Genomic DNA, 26,245 nt, shown 5'->3' with positions numbered 1-26,245 from the left:
TCAGGTGTTTCTTTAGAAGACAAATTTACCAATACATATAGAATCTTTAAAACATATAATCTCTTTAAAATAATAAATAGATAATAATAATTTACTTTAATATTTACAATAAAATGTGCCTATCATACCTCTATTAATAGTGTAGAAAATTTAGAAATGGGAAATTTGTAATAAAAACAAAAATAACCAAAGTAAATTGTTGCATATTCATACAAATGATTACTATGTAATCAAGAGTTTATAAAAAGTTTCAATGGCACTGGGAAGTGTGCACACTGTAAAGTGAAGTAAAAAGGTCAGATTATAGGGTGGCTTTGTGGACTGAGTGTCTGACTTCAGCTCAGGCCATGACCTCACAGTTCATGAGTTCCAGCCCCGTATTGGGCTCTCTGTTGTCAGTGCAGAGCCCTCTTTGTATCCTCTGTCCTCCTCACTCTCTGCCCCTCCTCCACTCACCCTCTCTCTCAAAAATGAATAAACATTTATTTTAAAAAGTCAGGTTACAAAATTTTAATTATGTTATGATCTTAATAATGATAAACTGTGATTAGAATAAAACACTACACAAAAATACAATAGAATACTAACAGCGATTGCTTCTAGGTTGTTTGATTACAGGTGACCTTTACTTCCCTTTTTTTTAAGTTTATGTATTTATTTTTTGAGAGAGAGAGCACATGCAGGGGAGGAGCAGAGAGAGAGGAAGAGAGAGAATCTCAAGTAGGCTCTGTGCTGTCAGCGTGGAGCCCAACACGGACAGGGCTTGAGCCCATGAACTGTGAGATCATGACCTGAGCCAAAACAGAGTTGGACACACTAAACCAACTGAGCCATCCAGGCACCCTATTTCCTTAATAATATATTTATATGTTAAAAAATTTAACCGTGGTCAAGCCCAGAGCCCCGTGTATCTAGAGGCTTAACCTCTCTGGCCACAGTCACTGAAGGACAACATGTCAGCACCCATCTGGTGGCCAAAAAAATGCCAATTTCAGGTATTTCCCTCTTGCCATATACTATATATTACATATAATACATATAATATACCTGAATAAAATTTTCTTGTCGTTGGGTATGTAGTAATCCCTGATTTCCTTTATGGTGAAGGTATTGTTTGGAGAGTCTCGAGATAGGCATGGGAGTGGGTTATAAGAACCAATGAGGCGCAGTTTCCAACGTGAGGACGATACATATGTGTCACCAGTAAATGCTTCAGCCACGAACGTGTAGCCTTTCTAGAGAAAGAGAATTAGACAGAAGTAAGTCATACCATTACTAGTCTCTCAAATGTACACCATAGGGTTTCCTAGTACTAAAATGCTTTATTATGTTGATAAATGTAAAGATCCCAAGATCTCTTGATAAACAAAAATTACTAGCATTAGGTTTTGAAATCCCTTTTAGAAAGTCCCATCTTACAAGTTTCCAGAGAAAATGAGGAACTCTAACACTTCTGTTTATGCGGATCCCAATCTATAACACAAAGTGCGTAACCCTGGGAGAGGATTGCTATGTTTTCCTCCAATTCTTTTAATGCTCCTTTAGGCAGATTTTTATCATCACATCATCCTAGAGTATCCCAGTAACTTCTTACTTGATTTCCCTGTTTTTTTAAATACAAGCTGAGAAAAGCAAGAGTGCTCAGGGAAATGTAGTTCCCTTGCAATGTCAATTGGCAGATAAAGCTATCAAGTTAATAGCAGATATGGTTCCAGGGATCCCACATGTGAGTATGGGGATGAGCTCTTCAGGTTGTGGAAAAGAAGCAGCTGAGAAACCTGGGATGATGTCATAGTGGGTAATAACTTGGTTCCACATAATTGGCTATCCATCGGCCCAAAATGCCAGTGAAGCAACAGCATGATATCATAATGAGATACAAAAGTTCAAAGCAATTCTGAGTTTATAATTCCAGACACTTCTTTTTTTTTTAATTTTTTAATGTTTATTTATTTTTGATAGAGAGGGAGAGTGTGAGTGGGGGAGGGCAGAGAGAGAGGGAGACACAGAATCCTAAGCAGGCTCCAGGCTCTGAGCTGTCTGCACAGAGTCTGACTCAAGGCTTGAACTCTCGAACTATGAGATCATGACCTGAGCTGAAGTTGGATGCTCAACTGACTGAGCCACTCAGGAGCCCCAAGACACTTCTAATAAGGAAGAAAAATATAGATTTGCATTCCAGTTGATTCTGATGCAAAGAATTCAACACATTGCCATAAACATCTAGGAATATTAACCAGAATCATAATACTCGTAATGAGATGAGAATCACTACACGAATAAAAACTTTTTGACATTATATTGGGGCAAGGAAATAAGGGAAGATGTACACAGATTTACTGCTCTTTTCATTATTATTTGAGTTTGTGGTACTAATGCATTAAAGAAACAGAACAAAATTACATGACTCTGATTTTGTGTTTGCCTAGGCTCAGAGAATAATTTTAAGAGGGAAAATAAAGAGTTATAAAATGGTAGGATACATATTGGTAAGTGAAAGTCTAAAGCTAAACCAGTGATAGGGTTTTAAGAGAGAACCTGACTGTTCTAAACTACTTCAAGACTCCTGAATGACAGTAACGTAATATTTAAATATTCGCAAAAGACACATATAATAAAGGACTGTTATCCAAAATATACAAAACCCCTTAAAACTCAACAATAAGAAAACAACCTGGTTAAAAAAATTTTAACAGATGGGGTTCCGGAAGATGGCGGCGTAGGAGGACGCGGGGCTCACAGCGCGTCCTGCCGATCACTTAGATTCCACCTACACCCGCCTAAAGAACCCAGAAAACCGCCAGAGGATTAGCAGAAGGGAGTCTCCGGAGTCAAGCGCAGACTAGAGGCCCACGGGAGAGGGTAGGAAGGGCGGCGAGGCGGTGCGCGCTCCACGGACTGGCGGGAGGGAGCCGGGGCGGAGGGGCGGCTCGCCGGCCAAGCGGAGCCCCCGAGTCTGGCTGGCAAAAGCGGAGGGGCCGGACAGACTGTGTTCCGACAGCAAGCGCGACTTAGCGTCTGGGAGGTCATAAGTGAACAGCTCTGCTCGGAAAGCGGGAAGGCTGGAGGACAAAGGGAGGGAGAGCTGCTGAGCCCCCGGACGGCAGAGCTCAGCTTGGCGGGGAACAAAGGCGCCAGCGCCATCTCCCCCGCCCATCCCCCAACCAAAATCCCAAAGGGAACCAGTTCCTGCCAGGGAACTTGCTCGCTCCGCGCAAACACCCAGCTCTGTGCTTCTGCGGAGCCAAACCTCCGGCAGCGGATCTGACTCCCTCCCGCTGCCACAGGGCTCCTCCTGAAGTGGATCACCTAAGGAGAAGCGAGCTAAGCCTGCCCCTCCAGCCCCCGTGCACCTTGCCTACCCACCCCAGCTAATACGCCAGATCCCCAGCAACACAAGCCTGGCAGTGTGCAAGTAGCCCAGACGGGACATGCCACCCCACAGTGAATCCCGCCCCTAGGAGAGGGGAAGAGAAGGCACACACCAGTCTGACTGTGGCCCCAGCAGTGGGCTGGGGGCAGACATCGGGTCGGACTGCGGCCCCGCCCACTAACTCCAGTTATACACCACAGCACAGGGGAAGTGCCCTGCAGGTCCTCACCACGCCAGGGGCTCTCCAAAATGACCAAACGGAAGAATTCCCCTCAGAAGAATCTCCAGGAAATAACAACAGCTAATGAACTGATCAAAAAGGATTTAAATAATATAACAGAAAGTGAATTTAGAATAATAGTCATAAAATTAATCGCTGGGCTTGAAAACAGTATACAGGACAGCAGAGAATCTCTTGCCACAAAGATCGAGGGACTAAGGAACAGTCACGAGGAGTTGAAAAACGCTTTAAACGAAATGCAAAACAAAATGGAATCCACGATGGCTCGGCTTGAAGAGGCAGAGGAGAGAATAGGTGAACTAGAAGATAAAGTTATGGAGAAAGAGGAAGCTGAAAGAAAGAGAGATAAAAAAATCCAGGAGTATGAGGGGAAAATTAGAGAACTAAGTGATACACTAAAAAAAAATAATATACGCATAATTGGTATCCCAGAGGAGGAAGAGAGAGGGAAAGGTGCTGAAGGGGTACTTGAACAAATTATAGCTGAGAACTTCCCTGAACTGGGGAAGGAAAAAGGCATTGAAATCCAAGAGGCACAGAGAACTCCCTTCAGACGTAACTTGAATCGATCTTCTGCATGACATATCATAGTGAAACTGGCAAAATACAAGGATAAAGAGAAAATTCTGAAAGCAGAAAGGGATAAACGTGCCCTCACATATAAAGGGACACCTATAAGACTCGTGACTGATCTCTCCTTTGAAACTTGGCAGGCCAGAAAGGCTTGGCACGATATCTACAGTGTGCTAAACAGAAAAAATATGCAGCCGAGAATCCTTTAGCCAGCAAGTCTGTCATTTAGAATAGAAGGAGAGATAAAGGTCTTCCCAAACAAACAAAAACTGAAGGAATTTGTCACCACTAAACCAGCCCTACAAGAGATCCTAAGGGGGATCCTGTGAGACAAAGTACCAGAGACATCACTACAAGCATAAAACATACAGACATCACAATGACTCTAAACCCATATCTTTCTATAATAACACTGAATGTAAATGGATTAAATGCGCCAACTAAAAGACATAGGGTATCAGAATGGATAAAAAAACAAGACCCATCTATTTGCTGTCTACAAGAGACTCATTTTAGATCTGAGGACACCTTTAGATTGAGAGTGAGGGGATGGAGAACTATCTATCATGCTCCTGGAAGCCAAAAGAAAGCTGGAGTAGCCATACTTATATCAGACAAACTAGACTTTAAATTAAAGGCTGTAACAAGAGATGAAGAAGGGCATTATATAATAATCACAGGGTCTATCCACCAGGAAGAGCTAACTATTATAAATGTCTATGCGCCAAATACCCGAGCCCCCAGATATATAAAACAATTACTCATAAACATAAGCAACCTTATTGATAAGAATGTGGTCATTGCAGGGGACTTTAACACCCCACTTACAACAATGGATAGATCATCTAGACACACAGTCAATAAAGAAACAAGGGCCCTGAATGATACATTGGATCAGATGGACTTGACAGATATATTTAGAACTCTGCATCCCAAAGCAACAGAATATACTTTCTTCTCGAGTGCACATGGAACATTCTCCAAGATAGATCATATACTGGGTCACAAAACAGCCCTTCATAAGTTTACAAGAATTGAAATTATACCATGCATACTTTCAGACCACAATGCTATGAAGCTTGAAATCAACCACAGGAAAAAGTCTGGAAAACCTCCAAAAGCATGGAGGTTAAAGAACACCCTACTAACGAATGAGTGGGTCAACCAGGCCATTAGAGAAGAAATTAAAATATATATGGAAACAAACGAAAATGAAAATACAACAATCCAAACGCTTTGGGATGCAGCGAAGGCAGTCCTGAGAGGAAAATACATTGCAATCCAGGCCTATCTCAAGAAACAAGAAAAATCCCAAATACAAAATCTAACAGCACACCTAAAGGAAATAGAAGCAGAACAGCAAAGGCAGCCTAAACCCAGCAGAAGAAGAGAAATCATAAAGATCAGAGCAGAAATAAACAATATAGAATCTAAAAAAACTGTAGAGCAGATCAACGAAACCAAGAGTTGGTTTTTTGAAAAAATAAACAAAATTGACAAACCTCTAGCCAGGCTTCTCAAAAAGAAAAGGGAGATGACCCAAATAGATAAAATCATGAATGAAAATGGAATGATCACAACCAATCCCTCAGAGATACAAACAATTATCAGGGAATACTATGAAAAATTATATGTCAGCAAATTGGACAACCTGGAAGAAATGGACAAATTTCTAAACACCCACACTCTTCCAAAACTCAATCAGGAGGAAATAGAAAGCTTGAACAGACCCATAACCAGCGAAGAAATTGAATCGGTTATCAAAAATCTCCCAACAAATAAGAGTCCAGGACCAGATGGCTTCCCAGGGGAGTTCTACCAGACATTTAAAGCAGAGATAATACCTATCCTTCTCAAGCTATTCCAAGAAATAGAAAGGGAAGGAAAACTTCCAGACTCATTCTATGAAGCCAGTATTACTTTGATTCCTAAACCAGACAGAGACCCAGTAAAAAAAGAGAACTACAGGCCAATATCCCTGATGAACATGGATGCAAAAATTCTTAATAAGATACTAGCAAATCGAATTCAACAGCATATAAAAAGAATTATTCACCATGATCAAGTGGGATTCATTCCTGGGATGCAGGGCTGGTTCAACATTCGCAAATCGATCAACGTGATACATCACATTAACAAAAAAAAAGAGAAGAACCATATGATCCTGTCAATCGATGCAGAAAAGGCCTTTGACAAAATCCAGCACCCTTTCTTAATAAAAACCCTTGAGAAAGTCGGGATAGAAGGAACATACTTAAAGATCATAAAGGCCATTTATGAAAAGCCCACAGCTAACATCATCCTCAATGGGGAAAAACTGAGAGCTTTTTCCCTGAGATCAGGAACACGACAGGGATGCCCACTGTCACCGCTGCTGTTTAATATAGTGCTGGAAGTTCTAGCATCAGCAATCAGACAACAAAAGGAAATCAAAGGCATCAAAATTGGCAAAGATGAAGTCAAGCTTTCGCTTTTTGCAGATGACATGATATTATACATGGAAAATCCGATAGACTCCACCAAAAGTCTGCTAGAACTGATACATGAATTCAGCAAAGTTGCAGGATATAAAATCAATGTGCAGAAATCAGTTGCATTCTTATACAATAACAATGAAGCAACAGAAAGACAAATGAAGAAACTGATCCCATTCACAATTGCACCAAGAAGCATAAAATACCTAGGAATAAATCTAACCAAAGATGTAAAAGATCTGTATGCTGAAAACTATAGAAAGCTTATGCAGGTAATTGAAGAAGATATAAAGAAATGGAAAGACATTCCCTGCTCATGGATTGGAAGAATAAATATTGTCAAAATGTCAATACTACCCAAAGCTATCTACACATTCAATGCAATCCCAATCAAAATTGCACCAGCATTCTTCTCGAAACTAGAACAAGCAATCCTAAAATTCATATGGAACCACAAAAGGCCCCGAATAGCCAAAGTAATTTTGAAGAAGAAGACCAAAGCAGGAGGCATCACGATCCCAGACTTTAGCCTCTACTACAAAGCTGTCATCATCAAGACAGCATGGTATTGGCATAAAAACAGACACATAGACCAATGGAATAGAATAGAAACCCCAGAACTAGACCCACAAACGTATGGCCAACTCATCTTTGACAAAGCAGGAAAGAACATCCAATGGAAAAAAGACAGTCTTTTTAACAAATGGTGCTGGGAGAACTGGACAGCAACATGCAGAAGGTTGAAACTAGACCACTTTCTCACACCATTCACAAAAATAAACTCAAAATGGATAAAGGACCTGAATGTGAGACAGGAAACCATCAAAACCTTAGAGGAGAAAGCAGGAAAAGACCTCTCTGACCTCAGCCGTAGCAATCTCTTACTCGGCACATCCCCAAAGGCAAGGGAATTAAAAGCAAAAGTGAATTACTGGGACCTTATGAAGATAAAAAGCTTCTGCACAGCAAAGGAAACAACCAACAAAACTAAAAGGCAACCAACGGAATGGGAAAAGATATTTGCAAATGACACATCGGACAAAGGGCTAGTATCCAAAATCTGTAAAGAGCTCATCAAACTCCACACCCGAAAAACAAATAACCCAGTGAAGAAATGGGCAGAAAACATGAATAGACACTTCTCTAAAGAAGACATCCGGATGGCCAACAGGCACATGAAAAGATGTTCAACGTCGCTCCTTATCAGGGAAATACAAATCAAAACCACACTCAGATACCACCTCACGCCAGTCAGAGTGGCCAAAATGAAGAAATCAGGAGACTATAGATGCTGGAGAGGATGTGGAGAAACAGGAACCCTCTTGCACTGTTGGTGGGAATGCAAATTGGTGCAGCCGCTCTGGAAAGCAGTGTGGAGGTTCCTCAGAAAATTAAAAATAGACCTACCCTATGACCCAGCAATAGCACTGCTAGGAATTTATCCAAGGGATACAGGAGTACTGATGCATAGGGGCACCTGTACCCCAATGTTTATAGCGGCACTCTCAACAATAGCCAAATTATGGAAAGAGCCTAAATGTCCATCAACTGATGAATGGATAAAGAAATTGTGGTTTATATACACAATGGAATACTACGTGGCAATGAGAAAAAATGAAATATGGCCTTTTGTAGCAACATGGATGGAACTGGAGAGTGTGATGCTAAGTGAAATAAGCCATACAGAGAAAGACAGATACCATATGGTTTCACTCTTATGTGGATCCTGAGAAACATAACAGAAACCCATGGGGGAGGGGAAGGAAAAAAAAAAAAAAGAGGTTAGAGTGGGAGAGAGCCAAAGCATAAGAGACTGTTAAAAACTGAGAACAAACTGAGGGTTGATGGGGGGTGGGAGGGAGGGCAGGGTGGGAGGGAGGGGAGGGTGGGTGATGGGTATTGAGGAGGGCACCTTTTGGGATGAGCACTGGGTGTTGTATGGAAACCAATTTGACAGTAAATTTCATATATTAAAAAATAAAAAAAATAAAAAAAATAAAAAAATAAAAAAATAAAAAAAAAAAAATTTTAACAGACATCTCGCCAAAGAAGATACACAGATGGCAAATAAACCTACAAAAAGATTCTCCACATCGCATGTTATCAGAGAAACTCAACCAACCATGAGATACCACTACATACATATTAGAATAGTGAAGATCCACAACACTGAAAACACCAAATGTTGATGAGGATACAGAGCAACAGAAAGTCTCATTCATTGCCAGTGGGAATAAAAAATGGTACAGACACTCTGAAGGATAATTTGGTGATTTCTTATAAAACCACACATATTCTCATTATTCAGTCCAGCAATAGTGCTCCTTGGTATTTACCCAGAGGAGTCGAAAAATTATGTCTGTACAAAAACCTGCACACAGATGTATGTAGGTGCTTTAGCCATGGCTGCCATAACTTGGAAGCAGCAAAAATGTCCTTCAGTAGGTGAATCAATAAACTTTGATACATGCGGACAATGGAATATTATTATTACAAAGAAATGGGCTATTAAGTCATAAAAAGACAGGGACAAAATTTAAATGCGTGTTTTTAAGTGAAAGAAGCCAATCTGAAAGGGTTACATACTATAAGATTCCAACTTTATGACATTCTGGAAAAAGTAAATCCCCACAGAAAAAAGATCAGGGATTGCAAGCGGGTGGGAGAAGGAGAATACAAAGTGGATCACAGAGGATTTTTATGGCTGTGAAAACCCTCTTTATGATACCGTAATGATGGCTACATGTTATTTTATATTTGTCCAAACCCAAAGAATGTACAGCACCATCAGTGAACCATAATGTATAAACTATGGACTTTGGGAGATTATGATGTGTCAATGTAGGATGATCAATGTAATAAATGTGGCACTCTGGTGGGGCACGTTGATAATGGGGGAGGCTATGCATGTGGGGGGGGGGCAGGGCGATTATGAGAAATCTCTGTACTTGCCTCTCTATTTTGCTGTGAACCTAAAACGCCTATTTATTGTTAATATAACATGCAATGAAGTCTTAAAAATTTTTTAATCTTATTTTTTTTAATCCCTAAAACAACTCAAAAGAGCTATTCAGTTTTTTATGGAGTTAGTATTTTTTAAAATTTATTGTTCATTCCCATACACCAGTATTCATGTCTTAATTTGTGCAAAATACTGCAAAGAATCATAGGCTGAAATGAACTTTCAAAGTCAATTACAGCCATAGTTCAAAAAGAAAGACGAAAAGGTTCAAAGTTATCCGGCTGAAGAATGAAGAATCAGGGAAAAAAAAAAAAAAAGTCCCAACTTGCAGCGTAGGTATGTACTGCCTTTTGTTATCCTTCCCTCTTAGAGGAGATAACCCAAAACACAAAGATGAGATTCAAACAGAGAGGCAACATGATTTGAGCGATCATCAGATTAGGATCTACCATCTGGCAGAAATAAAGTGTCAAGTGCTTTTTAAGGAATCTGTGTATCCCTATAAAAGACTGGGGGTGGTAGGTAAGGAGTGGCCACGTAATCACAAATCTTCTGAAATATTTAGGGATAGAGTAAAAACCCAGAGGAAATGAGGCAACCAGCTGATTTGATCAAATAACAGGACTAAATGAACCCTCCAACTCCATTTCCATTTTAAGAGTTTGTATGATTTTATGATTTTAATAAGAATTTCCAACGCTTTCCTTTTGTCATACCTTCTTTGGAGAGAAGACAAAAAGACAGCTGAGAGGTGAATGTTCTAGCACTCACGTTAAATACCTCAGGTTGTCAAATAAATGGGACTTCGAGAAAAAAAGACCAGGACCCTTATTCCTCTTTTAAGCAGATTGAAAGCACATGTGCTCTACCTTCTCCTGGAATCTTGCAAGGCACTGGCTTCTCATTGTCACTGTATCATAGGAGGAGAATACATTTTGCACCTACCTTATTCTTTGTATAATGATAAGGCACCACTTTTTGGAACACTTTCGGCACTTGTTCCATTGTGTCATTGTTAACAACGTGGAGCGTGCAGACTGGAAGCGTGGTATATACTTTGGGAAGCAAAATCATATCTTGAGGAAACAAAAATGTTTCTCTGTAATTACAAAAGCATAAACTTTCTCTTGACATGAATCATACAGAAAGTTTGAAATTAGGTCTGATGCCAAGAAATAAAAAAGTAAGTGTAAGGTTTCAAATAACTAGAAAGTATACGTATTGGTTTCTTAATTATTAATATACTTTGTCATATAAATGAAAACCCTTTAAAAATCTCATTTTGTAAGTTATTTGTGACTTTTACCTAGTAATATTACTTAAAAATGAAATTATTTCTTTCTATATAGAAAGCACTTGCATTTATTATATTTTTTTTCATACACATAAAAATTTCTAATAATTAACTTCACATTCTTCATATTTCATTTAAAGAAACATGGGGGGCGCCTGGGTGGCTCAGTCGGTTAAGCGGCCGACTTCGGCTCAGGTCACGATCTCACACTCTGTGAGTTCGAGCCCCGCGTCGGGCTCTGTGCTGACAGCTCAGAGCCTGGAGCCTGTTTCAGATTCTGTGTCTCCCTCTCTCTCTGACCCTTCCCCGTTCATGCTCTGTCTCTCCCTGTCTCAAAAATAAATAAACGTTAAAAAAAAATTTTTTTTTTAAATAAAAAAAAAAAGAAACATGGATAAAAATTCCTATAATATCTCAGTAATGTATAGCAGGTGGGGAAGAAGTGCTAACTTGTGAAAGTAAGCTAAAAGTTTGTAGTTTCACTACTACCATGAATAAAACTACACATATGAATACTGCATGCCTTTAAAGGTGACATCATATGACAATTTATGATAACCTCACCTGAATACTATAAACCAACTATTTGGTGGCTGGTCTGCATATGTCACAGTATAGTCGGCAAAAGCAATCTTAGTTTCTTCATCTTGATAGCACGGATAAGATTCAACAGACTTGCACTTGCTTTTAAACATTAGTCTAGAAATGTAAAAATAATTTAAGTTGCAACGGCCAAGACAACTTCTAAAATAAACTTTATGTACAAAAAAATAAATAGGCAAGACAACATAAAAGACCACAGTCTATTGTTGGCTGGATTGAGTCCTTAGTCAAAGGCTGAGGCTGGGGAGCCTGGGTGGCGCAGTCGGTTAAGCGTCCGACTTCAGCCAGGTCACGATCTCGCGGTCTGTGAGTTCGAGCCCCACGTCAGGCTCTGGGCTGATGGCTCGGAGCCTGGAGCCTGTTTCCGATTCTGTGTGTCTCCCTCTCTCTCTGCCCCTCCCCCGTTCATGCTCTGTCTCTCTCTGTCCCAAAAATAAATAAAAAACGTTGAAAAAAAAAATTAAAAAAAAAAAAAAGGCTGAGGGATCATGGTGCATGGCTCCCAGGTAGGGGACTCCCATTCCAGATCAACCATGAAAGATGTCTCTCAAAGATCTCTAAAATTATCTGAAGTTCTTAATCAAAGGAGAACTTAATTCATGATTGAGAAAGTAATTAAAGTTTCTGGGTAGGAAATCAGCACCAAAACTCAAACTATAAGGGTAGGAAAATGAGAAATAGGCCAAGTTGCAGTAAAACTGGGTGGAGGCCACTGAAGGTCTGAAATTGACATAGGGAATCAATACAGAATGTAGTTTAAAGTAAGGCATGGATTTGTAAAAAAAACGAATAAAACAAACAAAAAAACCCATTAAAGACATGAACAAGGAAAGAATGTCAGAGTTTTCCTTCTACATGATTTCTGGCCCATAAGGGAATGGTGTGTGCAACTGGCTAAAACAATTACGGGTAGAGATTTCTCTGTTTCCTCCTGGAAGGCTGCGGCTTATCTCAGAACAGGATGAGAGTGATGTGAAAGATCCTCTGTGTTCTTATCCTCCCACTCTGCCAGGAACTGGATCTAGCTTCAGTAGCACAAGGAATCTAGGGTCTTTGGAATAATGTCGATGGAATTTGCTGGGATGGAAGCCATCATGGCCATAGAAAATGGTTCTGTGTTAGAGGTCAAGACAGAGCCAGAGGTGTTCTTGCCTTCCAGAAGGCATGGCTTAACTGTACTGTCAGTGAGAAGCACAGCCATGAGAGTCTTATGGGGCATAGGACGCACATGTTCCATTCGATCATTGGTCTTTGATGATGGGAGAAAATTGACAGATTTATCCTTGGGGGAGCTGTAAGCCTTTGAGGGAGTCATGAGAACTAAGATTGACACATATCCTGGTTTGCCTGGGGCAGTCCTGATGTATGCTCATAATCCTGGCATAATTATTAATAGTGCTCCTTCTGTCCCTTTTGGAAAAGTGTCCCAGTTCAAATGATAAATACCCTGACCACCCTAACTAGGAACTATGATGTGATGGTCTTTCAATGCAGAGCACCACTACCAATCCCATGGGAACTGGCCTAACCCAAATGTGGGTGTTGGCTGAGCCAAAGCAGCCACTAAGCAGGCGACCTCGGGAATTGTAATGGGAGCAGCCACCATTCTAAGGTAAGGGAAGGATTTAGAAGCATTCCAGTTACTATTCCCATCATACATTTCACACTTTTTCATAAGCCTCACGATATTCTAGTGCATATAGGGCCATCAAAATCCTGATATACTATATAGAATATCTTGAATGACCCAGAGAACTGACCCAGAGAAATATTCCCAAAAGACTTGAAAGATTTTAACTTTGCATCCTAGTACAGCAAGAAAGTTATACCCGTAAACTGAGCCTTGCCCAAAGTTCACTTGGGGAAGTTCTGCCCCTTAAGATCTGGGAATTTAAGGCTAGGCTGCAGGACCTCAAAGTTCCCATTCAGTAGTAATAATAAAGCAGTATTTACAATTGCTAATGTTCTGTAATGACTCAATCTGTAGCTTGTGGTAAGTACTTTTCCTGTGTTACCTTAATTTATCTTTACATCCTTATGAAGGAGTAGTACTGTGAGGTACATATTGTTTTCCTTATATTAAAATTGTTATGTCCCTATATTAAATATTATTAATAAAACTTTAACTTTAGAAAGAATAAGAGACTTACCCCAGGGTACACATCTGATAATTAGTAGAGCTGCAGTTAGTATAGGTCTTATGCTGAAAGATGGGCTTTTGACCAAATAAGAGAATCCAGCTAGGGTGAGGAGGTAGCTTTGGATGCTCCCCTATTTACATTTGAAGATCAGTCAGCCATGTCAGTTTCATCCATCCAATAGATGTGGGTCTAGAACTCAAACTATTGAAAGAGCATGGCCCCTGTATTGGATGGTCACTGAATTTCTAAGAAATGCTCTTGGCTATGGTGGAAAGAGCACCTGGAGAGGAACAGTGGCCCCCCTGATATAGTTCTGCCTATGTTTCAAAGACACCTACACCTCAAATACACCAGCTCCCTAACAGGGGAGCTCATAGTTTTGACACTTCGTTTACATGGAAACTATATATAATTTCTGGCCCAGAGATCTTCCCCAGAATGCAAAGGCAGGTTAGAGAAGAAGGGTTGTGCTCTTTCTTTGTGTCCGCTCAGCTGGAATCTCAGGCAAAAGGGTTGCCCTTTTAGAAAACACATTCTGGACCAAGAGTTAGTCAAGCTGGATGATCAGCTATCGGCAGCATCTGTGAGCCAGGATTACGGTGAGGTGAGTGACTCACTTTCAGGATGAGGCAAATACTATAAAGATTTGGATTTCCTCTGTGTTTAACATTTTGATATTTGGTCCACTGTGCAATTTTGTTTCACTATCTTTAGGTTATTCAAAATGTTTATATATTTTCATATGTAATTTTCTATTTGTCTCTTACTTACAAACAGAAATCTAATTGTTATTTTATATCGACCTTGTCTCTGACAACTTTTCTTAATTCTCTCATTAATTCTAATAATTTTTCCGCAGATTTTTAAAAACATCCTACATATACAATTATGTCGTCTGTAAACAGTGGTGGTTTTATTTTTTTCCCTTCAAATACCAATGACTTTTATTTTGCTTTATTGCCATTTTGCCCTTCTCAGAATTATGCCAGGTTTATCGTGAATGGACGTAGTCAGGCAGACGTTTTTGTCTCATTTCTAAACTTAAGAAAAAGCTTTCAAAATTCTACCACTAGTCATGTTTGTAGTAAGTTTTGAAAATACTGGCTACCAATAACATATTAGTGAAAGACTTCTCTAGTCCAAGTTTTCTAAAAACAAAAACAAAAATAATTTTCAGTTTGTGTTAAATTCTATCAAATGGTTTTTTTTGGAACCTATCTGCAGGACCAAATGATTTGTTCCTTTTTCCTGTTAATGCAATGAATTAAAATGAAAACTTTTCTAATGTTAAGTCACCATTATATGTCTGGGAATAGGAGACCCACTTGACTATAAGGTATTATCCTTTTTTATTTAATTCCAATGTTCATTTGCTAATATTTTATTACATATTTTTGCACCTACTCAAAAAGGTGATTAGATGGCAATTTCAAGAGGGTGATTGGTTTGCAATTTCATTTTGATTCTGCCCTTGGTGAATTTTTTAAATCAAGATTATGAATTGGTTAATGTTTCCTCCCTTTCTGTTCTTCAGAAGATTTGTGAGATTAATCTTATTTCTTCTTAAAATCACTGGTTGGTTCATTAGCATATTGCTAGAAAGGATACTATGTATCCCTTCCCCTGTTAGAGCTTCATCTAAAGTATTACTCACACCATTTCGACAGTAATGCTATAACATTAGAACTCTTTAACACCTTTTACCCACCTTCTACATTTTTCATTGCTAAGGTCATGAAATTTACTCCTATATATAGCTATTTGTTGATTGCCCTTTGAAGCTAATGCGCATTATTTTTCTGGCTCTTTGAAGGGTTTTCTTTTGGCCTCTGTTTTTGAGTTTTACTACTGTGAGTCTAGGTGTGCTTTTCTTTGCATCCTTTCTGCATGGAGTTTGCATGCAGTCTCCCAAAAACATGAGTTGATGTGTTTTACCTGTTTGGGAAAGGCCTCAGTCATCATCTTTTTGCATTCTGGGGCTATAATTACAGTATCAGACGTTCTGAGCATACTCCACATGTCCCTTGTGCTCTTTTCTTATTTCCCACTCACTTTCCCCTATGCTTCAGTTTGGATACTTTTCTATTGATCTGTCTCCAAGTTCAAGTTCACCAATGTCTTCTTCTGTTCTGACAAACCTGCTGTTAAACCCACCAATAATTTTTTTTTAAGTTTATTTATTTATTTTGAAAGGAGAGGGAGGAAGAGGGGTAGAGAAAGGGAGGAAGAGAGAATCCCATGCAGGCCCTGCACTGTCAGTGCAGAGCCTGATGCAGGGCTCGATCTTATGAAATGTGAGATCATGACCTGAGCAAAAATCAACAGGTGGACTCTTAATCGACTGAGCCACCCTGGTGCCCCAAGCCCACTAATATGTTTTTAATATTAGTTGTTAAAATCTTCATTTATATAATTTCTATTTGACTGTGCTTTACTAATCTAAACATTTGATCTCTTTTCTCCTATTCTTTATTTTCTTTGGCATTTCAATTATAGTTAACTTTTGAGATTTTGTTTGCTAACTCCAACATCACCAGAAGGTCTACTTCTTTTATGTGTGTGTGTGTGTAAATTTTATATATATATATATATATATATATATATATATATGTATATATATACATATATATATGTATAATTTATAATTTCTCTTAGTTCTGTTCAGATTATCTTGTCTCTCAAATATAGTTTGTGGCTATAGTACAGTTTAGCTAAGGCTCAGTCTACTTCTGGTTTACGTGTGTTTTTAGAGTGTTGCCCTCCAGACATTTCAAATGACAATTGTAATTGTTTTCTGGAATCCCCTCCCCCAGCAACTCTGACCTTGATCATCTCAGCACCACAAGACTTGAAGAAACTTTGCTCAAGAGAGCAGAGGCTTTCTGCCTAGAATTTAGTCAAGAATAATTGAGACAAACCAAAAATAGTAAGTAGCATAGAAATGTTTCAGACAAAATATTGTGGAAATTTGGAAGCAGTGGTGTGTTAATAGGGGAACTCACTGAACATAGTAGCATTTGAATAGGAATTTACAGGACACAAAGATTCTGTAATAAGAAAATCCATTTACCGCTTTACCTTAAGAGAGAAATTGCATACTGTTCTATATTCAGCTCCAATATAGCCCAAACTCTTTGAAGCATATCTGCAACACTGGTATTTTCCTTTGTGTCTAAAAATAATTAAAAATTAAAATAATTAAAAAATAAAAGCTGTAAGATGCCTGAAAGATCATCCTGTTCAAAACCCTCCTTTTACCAACAAAGAAGTTGAAATTCATAAGGTGTTGTCCAAAGCCATAGGATTTATTAGCAGCAAAATCATGTTTAAAATATAAAGCTATAAACTTCCTCACCGACAGCTCTGCTCACTGTTTTATGCTGTTTCACTTCATCTTTAGGGTAAAAATCATGAAGCGTTCTTTGATCTAATTGAAGATTCTCATCAAAGAGTTTTATATCAGGAGATCTTTTATCACACCAAAAGTTCCTTATGAAAGCTCTTATGTCAGAAAAAAATAATTCAACCATTTTTCTAAAAATAAATAAATAAACAGTGGATAATGGGATCCCACTAAAGCTCCATCCCATAACCCACATTGGTTTAGAAGTAGGTGATTTGGCAAGAAAAATGGAAATCCATAGTAAATGGCTCAAATTTAACATGCCAGAACCTGACTTTTTCCCTAAATTATCCTAATTTCTTCATAGTACTTAAAAGTATCTGAAATTGATGTCTTAATATAGTTACTTTCCTATTGTATGCCTACCCCAACTAGAACACAATATTCATCAAAGCAGAAACTCTGTCAGTTTAACGGACTTGAATAAGGTCAGAATTTAGAACAGTGCTGTGTGCCCAAGTCATTCAATAAACATCCACTGAGTGAAAGCAATGCAAATATGATTAAAACATTAAATTGCTCAAGTTTCTGTCTCTAAAAAGAGAAAGAAAATCATTGTTTGAATGTAATTTTTACAGCATATGTGGACAACAAAATGTATATTTTACTATATGTTTAATTTGATACTTTTATCTTTACTTTCTCTAATAGAATAATATCAAAACCAAGCAACAGTATATTTTTTCATCACACAACTACACAATGTAGGTTTTTTTTTAATGTTTCTTTATTTATTTATGCCTGTTTGCACACATGAGCAGGGAAGGGGCAGAGAGAGAGAGAGGGAGACAGAGAATCCGAAACAGCCTCAGCACTGTCTCCACACTGTCAGCACAGAGCCCCATATGGGGCTCGAACCCACAAACTGTGAGATCATGACCTGAGCCAAAGTTGGACGCTTAACCGACTGAGTCACCCAGGTGCCCCTACAATGTGGTTTATTTGTTTATTTGTGTATCTGCAGTTTTCACTGCTGATGTGAACATTTTGATCATTCTCATTAAATACTTCAAATAGAGACACTTTATAACAAAATGTTTCAATATATTCAAAGAATTAATTCTATTGGGCGTAAGACTTTTCTCATGGGAGTGTCAACAAAAATTGCAGAAAAAAATGGTTAAATATGATTTTTACCTCTGCAATGCTGTATTTTAAGCTGATAAAAAGTTAAAATTAAATAAATGTTTTCACAAAAATAGTTTATTATATATACGTAAATAATTTGATTCAATAGAATACAGTTCAAATGCATTCTGCGCTTTCTAGGTATATGTCACATGGATACAGGAAAGCTTATTTCATCCAATTCATTCATTTACTCATTCATTCATTTATTTCTTTGAAAAATGGTCTGCAAATGTAAACACATCCATGACTTAGTTGAAGCTGACTGCTGTAGTAGCATTCTACTAGGCATTGGAGATGTACAGAGAAAGAGTTGTTTTAAAGAGCTCGTAACGGACTGGGAAAGCATAGCTGATCATTCATGCACTCATTCATTCTTTGAGCACGTATTTGTGGTGTGCTTACTCTGCCAGCCATGGTGCCAAATTCTGGAAACAAGAGAGTGAATGAGCTGACATGCATTCTGATCTCAAGGTATTTCAGTATTTACAAAATTAAAAAGAATTAGCCAAGTCATAAAGAAGGAGAACTCCAAAATGCTTTTCATTAACACACAAATATCCATTCTTGCATACACAAGTTCATTTTATGAATGATAGAAAAACTATACCTGGTGTTCTAGCTTTCATAAGTAATCTGACATAAGTCCCTCTCCACATGGCTTGAATTTTAATCGCTGCTGCTACGTCCTCAGGAGAATATTCTTTATCACTTATGGGTACAGAATATTTCACGTCTACCCATTCCACTGGTCAAGAGAAAAACAAACTCTGGACTGAGGGTTAGATTTAATCCCATCCCAAATTTTCCGTGCCTTTAACTGCTAAAGTCCCCTGGCATAGAAAGTGCCACAATGAGAAGTTTGTCTTCATATTTAATACTGTGCTCTGCACATTGTCCTTTCTTAGAATGTAAAGTTTCTGGAGAAGAAAAACACTAAATACTGACACCTGAGTGAGCCACTCACCGTTCATTCTTCTGTGGAAGCAGTGAGAGGTTTCTTTCAAAATTTAAAGGAAGTGTTAAAATTGCATGGGGGGAGCCAGGAAAGGAGGGTTGAGGCTGTGAGCTTGGGGACACATGGCAGCTCCTTGGGGCCCATGGGCTTCCCAGAGCATGGCTTAAATTCTCTGCCTGTCAGTATAGACAGTCTGCCCACGTCACAAAAACTTGGTGCTTTTCTCAAATCATTTATCTTATATAAGGCTAGAAATTCTTTTGTCAAACAAATATCTAAAATTATTCAGTACCTAAAGAGGCCTCTTCCATGGAGGAATCAAGTAACTCTAAATCCAGAACCAAAGCACGAAAGGCAAACTTAAAATTGGGAGGAGGTTTTGTTAGTTGAGTTTTTTTCATTAAGCGCCATAAAGAAATATGAAAAACCTGAAAAAGATAAAATACATTAGTACATTTTTTTTAAGCCAAGAAAATGCTATGACCTAGCCAGAGAGGCTCTAAAGAACTTTAGATACTCTAAAAATAAAAAAATACATATTTTTTCAAAAGCACACTATAACAGAAGACTTCCAAATGTCATTCACTCAGTAAGAGCTCAAAATTATGTATCATCTATTTCATTTTCTTAAAATTTTTTTAAAGTAATCTCTATACCCAATGTGGAGCTTGAACCCTTACCCTGAGATCAAGAGTCACATGCTCCACTGACTGAGCCAGCCAGGTGTCCCTCATCTGACTGTTTCTAATTTCATAAAACTTAATCACTACAACAATGTTTATAATGTATGCTCAATCAAAATATAACAGGTTGAAGAGATAGAGTGTAAGATGAAAAATATGGCCCTTGTTCTTCAGCAAGTTAAATACAATATTTCATTGGTTCTATGACACCATTTGCTATAAGGCACACTATGGTTTCATGTGCTACCAAAGAAGAAAACACGCTGTTTAGAATTTTTATCACTTTCTTATGTCCATCTAAGAGTATTTACTTCTTATTGAAAAAGCTTTTTTAGATTTACTTACACAGAGCTTTTTCATCATATATCACACTTAAACATACATGAAAAAATGAAATAATCTACATAAGTTGGTTAAGTATTCTGAAGACATTCATATTCAAACTCTTGTAAATCACTTTTTGAAAGTACTTAACGTTCGTGTTTTCCTACATGATTTTGTATTGTTCGTTGCTTTTATCTTGACATACTGAGGGATTCCATTTATCCAGTCATGCCACTAAGAATAATAAGCAAGCCCCAGCAGATTGTTGTTGGCTTACTTTTAGCTATTTATTTGTCCGTAGGGAGTAATGTGCTTGGTGGATTATATAATACACCTGGGGCACTGTTTAAGGTGGCTTTTATTGAGGTACTCCCCTCCCTCTCTCTCTTTCCCTGTGCCCTGGGGGGGGGGCTCAGTCTGGTGTGGAGAAAATCTTTCTCCTTTCATGTTTCTTTGAGAGGCTCAATAATATCATTTAATTCTCTTCCCCCAAGGATCAGACTTTTGTCAAACAATACACACATTTCTTCCGAAGTGGTGACAATATGAACCCTTATGAACAAGTCCATGTGTATGCGGAGAATTCTGAAAGCCACCTGGCCAGCAGTGATTGTAAGGAACCACCAATTATAAGACACACTGTGATTTCCTCCCGATGTTGAAGTGTGAAAAGAAACGTACATCTTTGAATTGGTGAAACACAGTGCCCTTCAAAGGCATATGACTATTGTACTTCCTGCTTCGTCTATATTTTCTGACCACGCCTCACCCCTCCCCATATATTGAGAGACAGGGACCTAATGTTACAATCTGTGTTTGCAGCTGCCCCATTAGCTGACAATGGTGGGCAAGCCTGCAGGCAATCATCTAACCCAAGCTAAGCAAATCAGTGTTACTCTGGCTAATTTGAAATCAGGATGAAGACATTCTAAACTGGTCTCATATGGAAAAGTGATATAAATCAGGAGCCAGTTTTTCCAGGATATGCACTTAGGGATAGAGACACCATGTGGATAAGAGAAAACAAAATGAAGAAGGTAAGTTGTAAGGGCTGTCTATCCCCTCTTTGAAGTTCCTCACTGAGTCATTCCTATCAAGAAGATTTCCCTGTATCTTTTTCATAAATTAACACATCCCACTACTTGTTATGACTTAAATGAGTTAGATGTGTTTTCTGTGATATGCTAATAAAATGTCCTAAATATTTCAACATGTAATGTAAAAATAAGAAAAATACACAGTTATGCTAATACTCCTCCTCCCTGTTACGTTTGAGCGAGCAGAGTCTCTGATCATGTTGGGAGTTCTACAGGATATTACTCTGTGCTACCTGTGGGCAGAAAGGGGCCATTATTGTGACTTCCTGATTAAGACACAGGCATGCTAGAGAGTGGAGAATAAACACTGCACAAATTCATGGATCCACTACATCAGTGGAGATTTAGGGATCCAGAGGATGAGACTTCCTGAGACATCCCCAGTAAGGTAAAGGATAAGAACCTGCAACAAAGAAAGAGGCCAGTACTTGATGGTCCTCTCTGGAGTTGGTGCTAGAACATTCTGCTTTGGGGAATATTATTCCATTGCATGTACTGAGGGCTTAGAAGGCCATAAACTTTGATAGGGATCTAAAGAAAGAGAAGGAACTGTAGGAGATGTGAGCATCCCACGGAAATACAGATGACCTGGCCCATTTCTGTCTTAAACATGCTAATGAAAGACCTATCAAGTAATACACTGATATTATTTTCTAGTGAGAGAGTCCTTATCTATGGGACACTTACAGAATGCTGTACCTGATCTATCTGGAATTGTTTATGGTAGACAAATTTGGAATCTATTGATTTATGGGACATGGCTCTTTGAAAACAATGTCACATTAACTATGTAATATCATGATCTCATGGTTCATGAGTTCAAGCCCCGTGTCGGGCTCTGTGCTGACAGCTCAGAGCCTGGAGCCTGCTTCGGAATCTGTGTCTCCCTCTCTCTCTGCCCCTCCTCCACTCGTGCTCTGTCTCTCAAAAATGAATAAACATTAAAAAGAAAAAAAAAAGAAACGTTTTTTTAAAAAATATAAAAATGTTTCATTATCAAGATGTGTAAACGATGCATGCACAAAGTTTCCTTACATATCAGATCTGACCTAGCAACAACAGGCTCATTAATGAGTAATATTGATGGCAGGGATAGGAACTATGAATGGTTCCAATAGTTTGAGCTCTTTTTCACCCATGCTTAGCTGTCTAACCTGCTGGTAGCAGAAACTTTAATGTGGTATCATCCTCTGGGGATTCCAGTCAGCCACTTGGTGGCAAGTTTATTCCAGTGGGCTTCTGTCAAGGGTAGTGATTGTCCTTACTAGAATTGACACCTACTTCAATGATGAGTTTGCTTTGTCTTTCCTTGGTGCCTCTGTCAGCACCATTAACCAAGGGAAATTACAGAAAATCTGATTTACAAGCATTGGATCCAGCCTAACATCCCCTTGGACCAAGGGTCGCATTTTACAGAGAAGAGTTAACCACTGAGAAATGTCTGGGACTCAATGCCCTAATATATACCATAGGAAGAGTGGATAAGATTCCTGGTAAAGTGGAATGGCATATAAAAGCCTCAGCTAAGAAGCCAGCCTGGAGATGATACCTTGCAGAACTGACACAGTATCCTCCAGGGCATGGTATAGATGAGCAGGACCAAAGACTAACATAGTGCTATATCTGTAAAAGCTAACATATGCAGGCCTGGGATTCAAAATTGGAAGTAGGATTGGCCTCTCTCACCATTATTTCCAGTGGCCCATTTGCAATTATTAATGTTCTCTGTCCCAACAGGTAGTTTGCTAAATTGGAGAACCTAATTCCGAGGGATGGATGGCAGGGAATGTTTCCATCAGGGAACATGGTATGATTTGCAATAAACCTAAATTATGATACACGCTTTCTTGCTTTGTGCTCCTCATCCTGATATACAAATAGGGGAAAAGGAACTAATATAATGGGGTGGAGGAAGAATTTACCCAGATTGTCATGAAGTACTAGGGTTTCTGCTGCATAATGAGGACAGGAAGAATTATGTCTGAATTTGTCTTGATACTTTTTTTTTTTAATTTTTTAATGTGTACTCATTTTTGAGAGATGGAGTACGAGCTGGGGCGGGGCAGAGAGAGAGGGAGACACAGAATCCCAAGCAGGCTCCAGGCTCTGAGCTGTCAGCACAGAGCCTGATGCAGGGCTAGAACTCATGAACCGTGAGATCACGACCTGAGACGAAGTTGGCCGCTTTAACTGACTGAGCCACCCAGGCATCCCTGTCGTGATACATCTTGGTGCTTCCACAGTGAATGATTAGTCACAGCCTGAAAAGAGTAAGGCAATCAAGGTCCTGTACCCACCAGGATTGAAGGTCTAGGTTACCTACCAGGCAACTAGAACAGCTGACGCTTTGGCTGGAAGAATGGGAAATCTAGAATGAGTGGTAGAGGAGAGAGATGTTGCATACCAACTACAGCCTTAGGGCTGATTGTAGCAGTGGAGACCATAGGTTTCTTGTCATATGATGATTTAATCATTTGCTTATTTTCAGAGCTTGTGGATACCACTTTAAGCCATTTAGAGCCATCACCTTCAAGAGTGGATGACAGAGTTCACTGAAGGGAGGCAATCATACTGGTTCAAGAGTAAATCACAGCAGGTATGTCTTGTAGGTTACCCATGCCCCAGGTGAGCAGTTCTCCATTGGGAGTGTTGTGTCCCAAGTAGAGTTGCCCAGATAGAATACAAGGTACTGTAAGGGCAAATACAAATAACAAAAGCAGGCTTAATTCTCTCTATGGAAAATAAAGAAAGACACTCTTTCCCTCCCTTTTTCTTAGACACCACTTTAGAAAACTTGCAAGTTCTCTCTCTTCCTCTTTGAAATACATGTAAATCTTTTTAAAGGCTAAATTTGGAGGATCACCTAATATAAGATATATCTTTTTCAAACAGAAAGTATCCTTCTAGGAACATCATAACTTGAACATACTTACCCTGAAGTGTTGTGCTGTTAGTTCTTTATTGTGGAGGGGAATAGGGTAGTGAGCTGTTTGTAAATCCTTCAGAGCCACAGGAAGTTTAGCCTTATCTTTGAAACTAGCAATCACATTTCCAACAGCTTTCAAAATTATTAGAGACTGCTCTGTGAATCGGTAGCTCTCCTGTGAAGGGAAAGCAAAGCAGACAGCCTCACTTTTTGCTTTTGTTTTTGTTTTTGTTTTTTTACTTAAGTGTAATTAAGCTTACAAAAATTTAGTTTCTGTTAATATATTAAACCTCTTCTCTATGGTTGATTCAACAGTTATTTGTGAAGGGCTTACTTGCTCAAGGCATTTTGCTAGGGGCTGTGATCTCAAAGATATAAAACAAGGGATATGATTCCTGCTGTAGTGGGAACACATAGGAATAACACCTACCTCACATTGGGAGCCAGGGGACATTTCTCCATGGTATTAATACCCATATTTAGTTCTGAAGGTGTCTAGGAATTAGTTCGACAAAATTGTGTGGGATTGGAGAACCAATGGGCAGAGAAGAGTTCAGGGAGATAGTGATGAAGATTAAAAAGATAAGGGGGTAAGCTAGGAGAGATTAGCAAAAGGGTACACACCTTCAACTATAATATGAACAAGGTCTGAAGATCTATCTAAATGTAAACCATAGTGACTATAGTTGATAGCACCATATTGCAGAATTGATATTAGTTAATAGAACTTGAATGTTGTCACAAAAAAAAAAAATAATAATAAGTACATGAGGTGAGGTGATGGTTGTGTTAATTAACTAGATGATGGGGATCCTTTCACAATATTTATGTATACAAAATCACCAGCATGTAGAGTTTATATAACTTACAATTTTGCTTGACTGTTTTGCCTCAATAAGGCTGGTGAAAAAAAAAAAAAAAGGAATTGGATGTCAAATTGCAAAACTGTAGGTCAAAACCAAAGAGTGGGGAATGGGGGGGAGAGAGAGAGAGAGAAAGAGAAACCTAAGGCATTTGCAGATTATCTTGATTGGTATGTGGTGGGTAGTTGGTGGGTAGAGGAGGAGCTGCCCAGAGTAGAGGGTGCTTTGAGACAGCACGGAGTGGGTGAAGTGGGAACAAAAACTTGTGAGGTCTACTTTTGCCCCCTTTCCTAGGGAGTACCATGCTGCCATCATGCCCCTTGGTTCTCTGCAGAAGTTTTGAGGAATGGGCCCGCAGCTATACCTGGACAGTACCAATTCGCTGCGTGGGGCGAACTGATGAAGACAGACACAACCCACTCGCCCCCTTAACGCATTTACTATCCTATTACCTTCTCCCCAACTTCCCAAAGCCTACAGAAAGCCTCTTCTCAATGGTATTTCCCCCTCAGGTGAAGCCAGGACCAGAAAAGTTGTCTGGTCAAGAGGCAGCACTGGGAGTGATCACATACGGCTCTGAGCAGCTTGAATCTTTCTGCTCTTGGACTGGTCTATCGCTTCTTGCTTCCTCATTCGAACTGAAGAATAATAGGGCCTGACTTTAAGCCCCAGTAGGTTTTATAAGATGGAGGAATTTATAACCCCAGGGAAAGATGAGTTCACAGATCAAAATAACTAGACACCTACGAAGTCCAGTCACCTAAAGAAAAAAAAAAAAAACAAAAAAAAACAGACTGGATAATCCATACTACCTAAAGCAGAATTGTTTTTTAAGAAAAGAAAACAAAGATGAAAAAAATAATTTAAAAAAGCAGGATAAACGTAATTAAGGGAATAAAAGACATGTACTTATAAGGTGGGCTTGCTGATCTTTCTTCTACTGCACAGGAGGGAGAGGACTGGAGAGAGACAGCACAGCAGAGAGGAGGCCGTCAGGGGAATCCTGCACAATCTCTGCCTAGAAAGGCAAGAATCCGTGACTGAGCCTGTCTGGGCCACAGCAACATTAGCACAAAAGAGCTGCTTCTGAATCATCTTGATGCTACCTTCGCCAAGAGAGTTATCGACTGGCTGAGAGGATCTCGCCTCCCTAATAAGAGGCTGTGCTACATGGAGATGGGATGGGGGGATGGTGTAAAACT

The 26,245-nt window shown here is 39.1% G+C and overlaps 1 protein-coding gene across 6 annotated transcripts in view; it reads right to left on the bottom strand.

Annotated features, from left to right (window-relative positions):
• Nucleotides 1–26,245, bottom strand: part of ADGB (androglobin) — a 167,656-nt gene that overhangs the window by 40,351 nt on the left and 101,060 nt on the right. For 5 of the 6 annotated variants that reach the window (XM_060616851.3, XM_060616854.3, XM_060616853.3 and 2 more), the window contains 7 exons: nucleotides 24,188–24,355; nucleotides 19,443–19,578; nucleotides 18,803–18,940; nucleotides 16,740–16,833; nucleotides 11,482–11,616; nucleotides 10,569–10,722; nucleotides 1,048–1,235 (listed from right to left, as the gene is read on the bottom strand). In XM_060616851.3, coding sequence (XP_060472834.2) covers nucleotides 1,048–1,235; nucleotides 10,569–10,722; nucleotides 11,482–11,616; nucleotides 16,740–16,833; nucleotides 18,803–18,940; nucleotides 19,443–19,578; nucleotides 24,188–24,355 — 1,013 coding nt within the window. The remainder of the gene's footprint in view (nucleotides 1–1,047; nucleotides 1,236–10,568; nucleotides 10,723–11,481; nucleotides 11,617–16,739; nucleotides 16,834–18,802; nucleotides 18,941–19,442; nucleotides 19,579–24,187; nucleotides 24,356–26,245) is intronic. The other variant, XM_060616855.3, reaches the window with a different exon arrangement.

This window comes from Panthera onca, chromosome B2 (assembly GCF_046562875.1).
Source record: "Panthera onca isolate mPanOnc1 chromosome B2, mPanOnc1 haplotype 2, whole genome shotgun sequence".
In the NCBI taxonomy this organism is placed as follows: Eukaryota; Metazoa; Chordata; class Mammalia; order Carnivora; family Felidae; genus Panthera; species Panthera onca.
The sequence above is the reverse complement of the archived record's forward strand: the minus strand, read 5'-3'. Positions and strand labels throughout refer to the sequence as shown.